The following is a 13,201-nucleotide window of genomic DNA, read 5'->3' as shown; positions in this document are numbered from 1 at the left end:
TACAGAATGAATTCCAGGAAAGGTGCAAAGCTGCACAGAGAAACCCTGTCTCGAACCCCTCCCCCCCAAAAAAAAGTTGCAGAATGATATAAGTAATATAGTACTATTTGAGCATGGCTTAAAATGCCAAGATGATGCACAGTTTAGGGGCACACTTGCAGTAAAATAGATGACAAATATAGAAAGTAGGGGTTTAGTTAGGTCTTAGGAAAAGTGGGAATAAATTAGACTTCATCTGTATCATGTAGAGTTACAACACTGATGAAGATGAGATATGAAAGCACAGCTGTCCATTAAATTCTGTTTTTTTATAACATTAAGATTTACAATACTTTTTAGTGCAGCAAAATTGAAAGTTTAGAAGCCTGTTAACCTTATATTTTTTATTTTGATTCAAATTATGTTTAAATTATCTAATAGATTATTTCCTGTACTTTCTTCTTGTTTCTTTTATGTGTCAAATATTTTTTTAAACAAAGAACAAAACAAAACTAAGAACAAAATGGTTCAGTGTGATTGGGCGAGTTTTCAGGTCAGTCTTTGGGGTTAGTAGCCCAGGGAAGAGTTTTTCTTCCTTGATATTTCTCTTTCTCTTTCTCTCCTTCACTTCTCCCCCCCCCCCCGTGTCTCTTAGAGTGAATTTTCAGGGTTTTCTTTTTTTATAGTCTGTGGGGTTTCCACCTCTTGCGGTCTCTCTCTGAGCTCCTCAGCCCTGCTTGTAGCATCCGTTTTCTTGCCTTCTGTCAGAATCCATCTTTTGCTTGCTATCACCTTGCATTTCTCTCAACCTTCATCTCTCTCCATTCTATGCCTTTCCCTCAGTGTAGAGCTTTTTCTCCTGTGATGGCATTTGTGTTCATCTGCCTGTCCCTGTCCTAAATATTCATCAGTCCGTTACCTTTCTTACTCTGGCTTGTTTTGCTTCTTTTGGTCTTATTCAGTTTTTTTTTATTAATATACTTACTTATGTTCTATTTATTTTATTTAGGTAAAACTACTTCCACTTCTAACCCAAGTAGCCCAGCTCCAGATTGGTACAAAGATTTTGTTACAGATGCTGATGCTGAGGTTTTAGAGCATTCTGGGAAAATGGTACTTCTTTTTGAAATTCTTCGAATGGCAGAAGAAATTGGGGATAAAGTGTAAGCTTTTTCGTATATCTATTATATAAATGAACTTTTTGGTACCCTTGCAATTGTTTATAAAGTTTATTTAAGCAATTCTGTTGTTTTTTTTTTTTTTTTTCATGTAAAGTTGTGGTTTCTCTGACTATTACAGTGCCATGCCAGTACAAACACTTACCTTCCTTATAAGTGGCTGTTTCTGAGTTCATAATCAAGTTTTTTCTTCACTGCTTCAGGGTTTTACTGTATGGTTTAGGGTGGTCTTAAACTAGTCTTTCTGCCTTAGCCTCCTAGGTACTGAGATCAATTGGTAAAAATAATGTTTTGGTTTAGAAACAATAGGAATTGGTAGATTCCTATTGTCAATAACTGATGACATAATCCTGTAATAGGCAATAAATAATCAAAGAGTGACTACTAGATCTGCAATTTAAATGACTGGGAGGGCTAAAGAGTAAACAAGTGCGTTAGGAGAAATAAAGAGTTTTCTTTGGGCCATGCTAAGTTTGAATAACTTGTTAGTTAGTCATGAAAGATGAAAAGTAAGAAGTAGATATTTGAGTTTAGAGCTCGTACAAGCGGAGAAGTGATTCTTACTACAGATTGTTTTGTTGTTGTTTGCTTTTCTGTTATCAACTTCTGTGGTTTAAAATTAATGTGAGAGCTTAGGGGTGTCTGTAGCTTAGTGGTAGAGTGCTTGCCTAGTGTGTAGAAGACTACTTAGTTTGACCCTTAGCACCTTCAGTTTTTTTATTTGGATATCATCTGTCGTAGTCACTTTTTCATTGTTGTAACAAAATAACTGATAGAAACAACTTAAAGGAGGAAAGTTTGCTTTGGCTCATGGTTTCAGATGGATTTTTAGTCCATTCATCATAAAGGGATAAGCCTGGCAAAGACAGTGTGAAACGGCCATTGTTCACAGGTACCAGGAAGTAGATAAAGCTGATCTATCCCCAGTGATCTGTTTTTGTGAGTATTGCTTTTAAAAGTTTCTAATTACATGTGTGTGTGTTGCCTGTGCCATGGCACGTGTGAGGAAGTCACAAGAAAAATTTGGGAGTTGGTTCTTGCCTTCCATCACGTGGGACCCCAGGGATTGAACTCAATTTGTCCAGCCTGATGGCAAGCAATTTTACCCACTGAGCCATCTTGCCAGTCTTGTATTGGTCTTTGCATTTTCATATGAAATGCTAATAAAACTAGGTGAAACCAAATAAATGGCTTATGTAGGTATGAGCATTTTTATTAATCAGATATCAAATTTTCTTTGTTATTTGCAACTAGGAAACAGATATTAGTATATTGACATTTGTTCCTAATGACTCTTAACTTGTTTGCATGGTACTTAGCTCAGTGATTCCTAGACTAGTCTTACTTGCTAATCGATTCCGGCTGACCTCTTGTCCAGCAGAATTGTCCAAATTCTATATTAATAGCAAATAACATTTCTAGGAACTTAAATTCTTGTTTATAGGAACCATCAAGAACTTAGTTTTAGTTCAGAATTAATTGCTTCAGTGAAGTGTTTGATTCTGGGGAAGACAACTGAGACAACCGAACTCTTGCTATGTCTGTGTCTAGGTAGGCTCTGTTCCATTGATATTCTTCTGCCCATTGATAATTCTCCTACCCATTGATATTCTCCCGCCCTTCAGTGATTTAGAGCTGAGTTACCTTTTTGGTTGTTTTTTTTTTTTGTTTTTGTTTTTTTTTTGTTTGTCCTGTGCCTAACATTCATACAAATCTTACAATCATCTTTTTAATTTCTTTGAAGTATATCTTGTTGAGGCTTTTGGATTTTAATTACAAAATTTTGTGTTAAATTCATGGTTAATTAAGAAAAATAATTACTGGATTGATCTTCTACTCCATGAACACTAATCTTGTCTTGTTTTGTTTTTTTAAGTCTTGTTTTTAGCCAGTCACTCATATCTCTGGACTTGATTGAAGATTTTCTTGAATTGGCTAGTAGGGAGAAAACAGAAGACAAAGATAAACCTCTCATTTATAAAGGTGAGTTATATGCAAGTATACGTTATTATAAATTTTAAAACAGTCACTTGAGCATATATAAACATTTTAAGGATAAAATAAACCAAACTATCCAATGTCTCACAACTCTGACATCCCAAATTAGCCTGTATTTTCTCTGTCTTTATTCACAGACAGCTGGTCAGTCTTTATCTCTCATTTCTGCTTCTCCCCCTTTTCACCCCTTATTTTAAAACAGGGTCTTGATGTTTAGCTAGGCTGGCTCCAAACTCATGACCTTCTTGCCTCACCTTAGTGTATGATGGGATTACAGCATTGGTTATTATGCTTGCTTGCTTTGTTTTGTTTGTTTAAATCTTTCTTGTGTGTATTGGAGGTTTGCAACATGACATTATGGGATACAAATAGTAAAATGACTATTACAGTGAGTTATATTAATGTATCTCATTCTATTGTTATTCTTTTGTGATAAGATTTGCCAAAATCCATTTAACGAAAATCTGTAACATAGTAATTAATACATAGTCTTTCATTACTGGCTTCTTTTACTTGTGAACTAATTTCAGTGTTAATCTGTTTGTGGCAGGCGTTATTTGGTTGTACTTTGTTTATGGTCTAATATCTAACCGTCTGAAAAGTCATTCATTGACAGTGGGTATGTTCTCACCTTTGGGCTGTTGTAAATGGTGATGTTTGGACTAGAAGCCAGGCTGCCGAGGAGTTCTGTAGGGCAATTCTCTGTTAAACTCAATTGAATAGTCTGGAGATACAGCTCAGTGATAAGAGCATGGAACTTAGATGTACAAAGCCCTAAGTTTCAGCTCCAGGATCACAAGAAACAAAAATCAGCCTATTTGGTACCAACACATAGTAGGGAGGCAGACCTTGGAGGCTGAGCTGTGGGCTTAGGCTGTGGGTTGCTTTCCACATTTGTCTCTGTAGCCTTTCTGTTTTTCTGTGCTTTTCAGCCGTCCTATCTACTTTTTCATGGTTCCTGGTGCTTTTCCTCTCTTCTCTCTTCAGAATAAAGTCCTTGGTTACTCTGATTCTTTTTTTGGTTTTCTGACAGGGTGTCTCTGTGTAGTAGCTCTGGCTGTTATGGAACTCACTCTGTAGCCCAGGCTAGCCTTGAGTTCACAGAGATCCGCCTGCCTCTGCCTCCCAAGTGCTGGGTTTAAAGGCATGCGCCACCACCGCCCAGCAGTTACTCTGATTCTTATATTTCAGAGACAGCTTGTAAATCACCACTTTTTACTCAGAGTCCCTGACTTGGTTTGGAGGGTTTCTTGGTTTGGTTTGGTTGGCTTTTGCTTCAGCCTCCCAGATGATGATATGTACCACCATACTTGGCTAATTTATATTTTTCTGACTACTAGTAAAGTTGAACTGTTTTTTTTAAACATGCTTATCAGTTTATTTCCTTTTTTGCTGTGGGGTTCGAGATGGGGTTTCTCTGTGTAACCCTGACTGTCCTGGAACTTGCTCTGTAGACCAGGCTGGCCTCACATTCACAGAGATCCACCTGCCTCTGTCTCTGCCTCCTAAATGCTGGGATTAAAAGTGTGTGCCACCACTGCCTGGCTCAGTTTATTTCTAATTTTATAAGTTGTCTTTGGCAAGCATTGGCTCTAACTACCAGTGACTATTATTACTACTGCTAGGATTGGCACTGTGTATTGGGTACTTTAGATTTAAGGAACACCACAGTAAATCATGATATAGACCTTGATCAAACACATTATACCCCTTATTTCAAAATACAAATTGTTCGGAAATCTAAAGTTTTTTAAGTAGCGGAATTTGGAACACTGTGGATTTTAATTTAGATTATCAGATTCAGATTTGGAATTACTATCTAGCAGTATGCCAAAAATCAGAGAACTCCAGAATCTTGAGAGTTTTAGGTACTGACCAGTTTGGCAAAGTTCCAGGCCAGTGAAGGCAGAGGACATCTTCGGTGGTCATTTCTCAGGTATTTTCTACCTTTTGTTTGAGCAAGGCACTGGGATTATAGGCATGAACCACCATAGCCAGTGCGGTGAATTTATTTATGATGTTCTTAATTATCCCTGGTTTAAGAAAGGACTATCTTTCTGTTGAATGTAGTGACTGAGTACTGTAGTTTTGGCAGCAGGAAGGCAGAAACAAGAAGGATCGTGTGTTCGGTTGGCAGCCTTGGCTTTGGAATGAAACCCTGTCTTCAATACAACACTGAGAAGGGGAAGGATATATTCTGTATAAAAAGCATAGATAGAACTCGTTTCTGTTTTCTTTCCTGAGGATGGATCCTCAGGGTTTTGTACATGCTAGAAAAGAGTGTGCCGCCAAGCTACTCTACAGTAACATAACCCACCTTCTTGTTTTGTTTGTGTGTGCATATGTGTGCCTGTGCACATGTCTCTCTGAGTCCCTGGAGGCCAGAGGTCACCTCAGGTATCTTCCTCAGTCAGTCTTTATCTTCTTTTTTGAAGCAAGGTCTCTCACTGAATTGAACTCCCAGTTCCAGCCAGGCTGACTGGCTAGTGAGTCCCTGGCATCAGGTGCCCACCACTATGCTCACCTTTTGCCTTGGTGCTGGGGATCAGAACTCAGATGCTCATATTTGTACAGCAGGCACTGAGCTGTTAACCTAGTTTGTTTCTGTTCCTAAATACAAAGTTTCAAATGCTCTCTGTATCTGAGCCTGGCCTTGAGTTCTGATCCTCCTGCCTCTCCCTCCCAAGTGGTGCTGGAATTGTGTGCATATAACCTGTACCACATCTGGTTTTATTTCACACTGAGGATCCAGGGCTTCATGCACTCCGCCAACTTAGCTACATCTTTAACCCTGATTTTGAGTTTTGATGATTGATGTCTAGTTATGGAGTACTAGGCTGACATTCTCCATCAGCCCTCCTAGATCTGGGATTATAGGCATGTAGTTGGGCATGTGAGTGGAGGTCAGAGAACAATTTGAGGTCAGCTTTCTTCTTCTACTTGGTGGGTCCTGGGGATCAAATTCAGGTCAAGCTTTGTGGCAAGAACCTCTAGTCATTCAGCCATCTTGCTTTCAAGTGGTACTCAAGGAAGAAAGACTACATTAGCAATATTAGCAGAGTAACACATCAAGTTCCTCTTTGAGTTTTCTTACTACATTTTCAGGTGAAGGGAAGTGGCTCCGAAATATTGACTATTATCGTTTGGATGGTTCTACGACTGCACAGTCAAGGAAGAAGTGGGCTGAAGAATTTAATGACGAAACCAATGTGAGGTATGAAGCTTCTTCTGTATGTACAGATATTTTTAATTCAGCTTCAGTAAAATTAGATTTTTAATAGAGCCTTTCATTTTTAATAAATGATGCAATTGAGACCCAAACCAGGTCAATCACAACCTTTACCCCAAAATTTGCTCATGGAATCCTATAGATTGAAGCCATATGAATCTCACTTCTTTCCCTTACTAAAATGTATTTGGGCCAGACATGGTAGCACATGCTTTAATTTCAGCATTAGGGAGGCAGAAATAGGTGGATCTTTGTAAGTTCAGTGCCAGCCTGGTCTACATAGCAAATTGCAGGCCAGCCAGGGCAACATTGTAAGATTCTATCTCAAAAATATATTTGTGATTTATGTTTATTTCCTTTTTATTTTTGAATTCTAGGTCTTTGTAGGGATATAGACAATTTGTATAGTATTGCCTTCTCAGGGACATTTAAATTGTTCCCAGGTTTTAGAATTAAAGATATTATGAATGTCCCTATACAAGTTTTTGTCATCAGTGGTATTTCCCTAGGTGTGATGCAGTCTGAAGAACATAATTGCTGATTGTATGATAAATTTTTATGGTTTTTCTGAGACAGCGTTTCTCTGTGTAACAGCCTTGGCTCTCCTGGAATTCTCTTTGTAGGCCAGGCTAGCCTCCAACTCAGAGTTCTGCTTGCCTCTGCCTTCTCAGTGCTGGGATTAAAGGCATGCACCACCACCCCTGGCTAATTTTATGTTTATCTATCTATGAGATTGTCAGTTTTCCACAGTGATTCTATGGTTTGTATTCATTTCATCAATGTAAGACACTTTGAGTTATACATTCTTCTCACGACTTAGTATTGTCATGTTTTTATAAAATCTAGTTTGTTTATCCATTCATTCAAGTTCTCCAAAGACGGTGCACTGTTCGTGGAGGAACTGCGATACCAGGTTGATGGCATGGAGTGGACAGAAACTGCTTCTATTCTATCTCTTAGCTCCAAAAATCCATGTAACATACTCTCCTTGGATAGAGTATACATCGTATATTAAACTGATAACAGACACTACACTTGATTTTAGCCAAAAGGCTGAGAAACAATCTTCATGTGATTTTTAATTTGCTTTTCTCCAATCATAAATGATGCAGAACAAATTCTAATATGTATATTGGTAATTTTTTATTTAAAACAATTTTAAACATACTATATTTTGATCATATTCTATCCCCTCCCCCAGCTCTTCTTAATCTCTAAGTCATCTTTTATTACAAATTATTGGATGTTTTAATATTAATAATATAATTTAATAATAATATAATTACAATTACAATTTTTTCTTTGTTCTGGGGAGCTGATTTATCTTATTTAAACCACTATAGATAAAGTATGCTATGTGTGTGTGCTTTTGTAATATTAAAGTCATTATAATTAAGCATTTATTTTATGTTTTCATTTTTAGAGGGCGATTGTTTATCATTTCCACCAAAGCAGGATCTCTTGGAATTAACCTGGTAGCTGCTAATAGAGTAATTATATTTGATGCTTCCTGGAATCCATCTTATGACATCCAGAGTATATTCAGAGTTTATCGCTTTGGACAAACTAAGCCTGTTTATGTATATAGGTTCTTAGCTCAGGTAGGTTTGTCGTTTGCATGTTTTCATACTGAAAAGTTGAAGTTAATAATATTCTAGAGGTACAGAACATGGACAGATGAAACTGATATTACTTTAGACATGCACGACATAGGTCTCTTAGAAAGAGGCAGAGTTGAAAATATTCTGTAAATAAAGCCAGGTGTCAAGTTAGCCTGAGACACAAGCCAGACATGGTGGTACACAGCTGTGATCCCAGCATATAGGACATAGGCAGGAGGGTGGCATTTTCAATGATAGTCTTGGTTACATAGTGAGACCCCTGTTTAAAAACAAAATCATCAACACCCTCTCAGAATTCAGATTTAAGAAAATTCAACAAAATTGAAGAAATAAGTGCATTTCAAGGTCATTTATGTTTGTAGGGTCAAGTTGCCCTTTTAACTGGCACATGTAGGTGGGACATATACTGTCCACCTGCACCTAAATCTGGGCTTTTCTCAATTACAGCCTGGGGGGCAGATCTTTACTTGATCTTCCTTAGTGTGGCTTGCGAGTGTAAATTCTTTCCTGTTACTTAAAATGTACAGCTTCTTTATATTTTAGTTTATAAGTAATGAATAGTATATGTCAATTATACTATCTTATACTGAATTGAAGCTACGTTTGAACTAAAGGGATTTTTGGCTATTGTTAGCTTTATATATTACACTAAAATTCTGCTTTCTTTCATTTCATGTGCCTTTTTTTTCTGTTCATCCTGATATCTGCTTGTTCTTTGACGTTCACCAAGCATAGAACTATCTCAAGGTGGCACACAGATCCAGTTTGCTCAGATAATTTAGAATAAGTCTTCATAGTCTAGTTTTCTTAATTTGATGACAAATTAAGATGGTAAGTTTTCTTGAGTAGAATGGAGCAACACTGTTAGTGATTCTTTGTCACAACATATGACCTTGAAATTTTAGCATTTCATATTAACCAGTAACTAGATTTATACGTGTTTCATGTTGACCAAATTTTCCTTATCTGTGTATTGTTCCTTTTTTTTTTCTTAACAAAGGGAACCATGGAAGATAAGATTTATGATCGACAGGTAACAAAGCAGTCACTATCTTTCCGAGTTGTTGATCAACAGCAGGTTGAACGTCATTTTACCATGAATGAGCTTACTGAACTTTATACTTTTGAGCCAGACTTACTAGATGACCCTAATTCAGAAAAGAAGAAGAAAAGGGATACTCCCATGCTGCCAAAGGTATGTGTATTCAGATTATTCGGTTAACTAACAGCACATGTCAACAGGGACCAAGGAAATGATACTACTACAGTGAAAGTGCAAGTTCTTATTAAGGCTGTGTGTACTTCACAGATGTTCAGAGTCTACATTTATATTTAATAAACTTTATGTGGTTATAAATGAAGGGATGCTTGATTACTTCTCCATATAACACCCCAAAGAAGATAGTGTTTCTGAAAAGCATGCTTTATGCCAAATAACATTTCCCCCACCTAGAAAGAAATCTGAACAGAAATCCTTAGGACTGTATTTTCCTAAGCTTCAAATTGAGGGCCTGAATATTTGACTAATTGTACTAGTAAGTTAGCTGTCTGTTCTTTACCCTTCTTTCCTGTCATGGAGCAATTCGAATCAGCAAATAGGTGTATGAAAAATTGCCCATCATTACTAGTCATTACGGAACAGTAAATCAAAAGTATAATGAGATACTGCATCATACCTGTTAGGGTGGCCATTAATCAAAGGAATAAAAAGTAGTCAGTATTGGTGAGGATGTGGATAAAGGGAACCCTGTGCACTTTGGGTAAATTAGTGCAGCCACAACTAAACAGTATGGAGGGTCTTTCAAAAAATAAATACAGCTCCCATATATTCCAACAATGTCATATATATATGAATTCAAGTTTGGATATTGAGCTATCTGAAATCCCATGTTTGTGATTATTGCAGCATTAGTCACAGTAGCTAAGACATGAAAGGAATCTAAATGTTTTATCAGCAGATGAATGGGTAAAAATCTGCTATCAAATATTATCCAACCTTGAAAAACAGTAACAGGGAATCCTATTTACAACAGTATAAAAGGCATTATGCAAAGTAAAATAAGCCAGACATAAGATGATCCCCCTTATCTGAGGATTCTAAAATATTCTGTTACATAGACTCAAAGAGAAGTAAGTGGTGGTTGCTAGAGTCTGAGGGATGGGTGAAATCGGGAGGTCTTGGTCAAAGGACACGAAGCTTCACTTAGGCAAGATAAATTAATTCTGAGAATGTATTATACATCATAGTATCTACTGTTAAAATACTGAGTATTACGTTAAACCTTTGCCGACAGGGTAGATCTTAAATGATCTCATCACCAAAAGATAATAATAGAGTGGGATAAAGCTTTTAGAAGTGATGGGTATGGTTATGACATTGATTCTAGTGATAGTTTTCTTTCATGGGTAACTGTCCATGTCTGCAAACTCCCTGAGTTAAATACATTAGCTATGCACAGCTTTTTGTTAGCCTAAAGAAATTATGGAGATGTAGATATATATTGCTAAGAATTTTGACTTAGTCTGTATAGTACTTAAAAGTTTTTAAGTATTCACATATTATGTCAGTTGGTTAGTAAAAGAAATTTTTTCAGTTGTCAGTAATGTATTGAATTATCATTATAATTCACATTTCTTCACTATGCATGTATACTATCTGTGCCCTATCACATGCCTATAAAGACAGGAATGAGCTTTTATCCATCTATTTAAAAAAATATCAGCAAGCTAGACATGTTGGTACATATCTGGAATCCTAACACTAGGGAGGCAGAGGTAAGAGGATGATGGAGTGTTTGAGCCCAAGTTCTACTTAGTGAGTTCTAGACCACCCTGTCTTTTCCTTTCTTCAAAATGAGTCAGTAAATAAAATAAAATAATATCTCCCTGGGAAAGGGCCCCAAGAGATCATGTTATGATTGACCTCTTGTTTTATGGGAAACTGGATCAGAACTGGTAAGTGGTAAAACCTTGGCTTTATCTACATGTATTTTCTGGCACATTGTTCTTGGATAAGGAAATATTACTTAGTACTAATATAGCAAGTAAAAGTATTTCTACATAAAATGAAGATTATTATTATTAATTTTATGTTTTCCCTTTAGAAAACATAAGAGAAACGTTCACGCTTAAAATGTTGCTCATAAGAGAAAATTTGTGGGTGTTTTCTAATATAGATAAATACTTTATAAGTTAATCCTATTCTAATTCTCTAAACGGCTGTATGTGTGCCTTTTCCTATTGTCTTAATTAAGAGAATTAGGAAAACAGATATCTGGGTACCATATTACCATCAGAGTAACTTCTGTCACTTGTAAAAACATTTATTAGTTCTTCATATGGTTGTGCACATTCAGTTAAAGCAAATGGGGTTAGAAAGAAATTTTTTATAAGCAAGTCTCTAATGCTAACATAACATTTTGGAGAAATTACACACACACACACACACATCATCATCATCATCAAACTTTATATTTGTTATTTTAGAGAAAGGATCACATTGTTGTCTTCATACTTCCTATACTCCTGCCTCAGCCTCCTGAGTACTGTGATTACAGGAATTTAAATCTTTTTTAATGTTGTATGTATATATAAGCAAGTTTGTTAGTTTTCTAATGAGTAAAACCTGAATTTCAAGTTTACTGACACAGCATTTTGGAAAGAACTTCTTTTCCTCCCTTGCCTTGTAAAGTAATATATTTGGACATAATGGGTATCCTAAAGCATAGATCTGCATTCTGCCTGTACCATCATTTGATTACATGTTCTGCACTATGGTAGCTATTGGTGTAAGCGAGGCTGTGATCTTTTGTGCATAAGTACAGCATGCCATTTCTTAGAAGAAGCCGATTCTGAGTTCTGTTCTTTGCTACCTGCCTTTGTTTTACTGACTCCCTTGTTTTACACACACACACACACAATTTTTGGTTTTGTCATTGGTTTTTTTAGACAGGGTTTTTCTGTGTAACAGCTCTGGCTGTCCTAGAACTCACTCTGTAGACCTCACAGGGATCTGCCTGCCTCTGCCTCCTTGGGATTAAAGGTGTGCGCCACCACTGCCCAACTTTGTTTTGTTGTTATATAACCCTTTCTGGCCTTGAACTTACTATATAGCCAAGGATAACTTTGAAGTCCTGATCATCTTGCCTCTACATCCCAAGTCCAGTGATTAATGCTTAAGCTACCGTGTCTATCTGGAAAGAGCTTGTTTTTGTGACAATTTCAGATTTCTTGGACAATAGTTTCAGGGCACTGGAGTGTTTAAAATAACCATTTTTTCCCATTACTTTTAACAAACTTTAATAAAAGGTATCATTTTATTTTTCATGTTAGGAAACACTGTATTAAAAATGATTTGTCTTCATTATGTTACAGAGTGTGAGTTTTATTTGTAGTGCTGGAGATCCTAGGCCTTTTTACTGTGTGTGTGTGTTGGCTACCCAGGTCTTTATACATGGTAGGCAGTCACTGTACCACTTAAGTTACAACCCCAAACCGCCTAGGATTTCTGAAGCAGTGTCTTCCTATGTGGCTCAGGATAGCCTCAAACTATCTTTCTGCCTTTACCTCCGGAGTGCTTAATCACAAGTGTGTACCGCCACACATGATTATATATTCTTTAGAATAGACTGAATATTTTCTATGCAGTAATTAAGTTGCTTCTGTACATTTAATAGCACAAAAACATAGTGTAATCATATTATACATATTCTTTTACAGTTTTTTTTGTTCAACCATTTAGATTTTGAAAATATTTTCATGTTTGTACTATACTTTTTTTTTAAAAAGTACTAAATAGTGTTTGTTTTGTTTCCAACACCTTTTGTATTACTTTTATCTAAGAAGTTCATTTAAGAATTTGTACTTATGTTTATGGTTTTAAAAATAGCCAGGTGGTGGTGGTGCATGCCTTTAATTTTAGCACTTAGGAGGCAGAGGCAGACAGATCTCTCTGAGTTCAAGGCCACCCTGGTCTACAAAGTGAGTTCCAGGACAGCTGGAACTGTTAGAGAAACCCTGTCCTGAAAAACCTAAATAAAGAAGTAAAACAATAAAGTTCCCCTTTTCATTTTGAGAATATTTTATATCTAGTTTTATCTAGTTAGCATCTTTTATAAAATTGTATTTAATGTTAGATTTCAACTCATATAAGAAATAGCTCATGAGTATTTCTAATAGTAAATAAACATTCCTGG

General features: G+C 36.5%; 1 protein-coding gene and 1 non-coding gene across 8 annotated transcripts in view; one reads left to right on the top strand and one right to left on the bottom strand.

Moving 5' to 3' along the window:
• Nucleotides 1-13,201, top strand: part of Atrx (ATRX chromatin remodeler) — a 175,640-nt gene that overhangs the window by 137,351 nt on the left and 25,088 nt on the right. For all 7 annotated transcript variants that reach the window (XM_028886387.2, XM_028886382.2, XM_028886381.2 and 4 more), the window contains 5 exons: nt 989-1,142; nt 3,034-3,140; nt 6,261-6,369; nt 7,808-7,985; nt 9,007-9,201. In XM_028886387.2, coding sequence (XP_028742220.1) covers nt 989-1,142; nt 3,034-3,140; nt 6,261-6,369; nt 7,808-7,985; nt 9,007-9,201 — 743 coding nt within the window. The remainder of the gene's footprint in view (nt 1-988; nt 1,143-3,033; nt 3,141-6,260; nt 6,370-7,807; nt 7,986-9,006; nt 9,202-13,201) is intronic.
• Nucleotides 7,261-7,449, bottom strand: LOC114704905. The gene has a single exon (XR_003736327.1). It is a non-coding gene; the product is annotated as a U2 spliceosomal RNA (small nuclear RNA).

The sequence above is a fragment of the Peromyscus leucopus genome, chromosome X (genome assembly GCF_004664715.2).
Source record: "Peromyscus leucopus breed LL Stock chromosome X, UCI_PerLeu_2.1, whole genome shotgun sequence".
In the NCBI taxonomy this organism is placed as follows: Eukaryota; Metazoa; Chordata; class Mammalia; order Rodentia; family Cricetidae; genus Peromyscus; species Peromyscus leucopus.
This window is presented reverse-complemented; position numbering and strand designations above follow the sequence as displayed.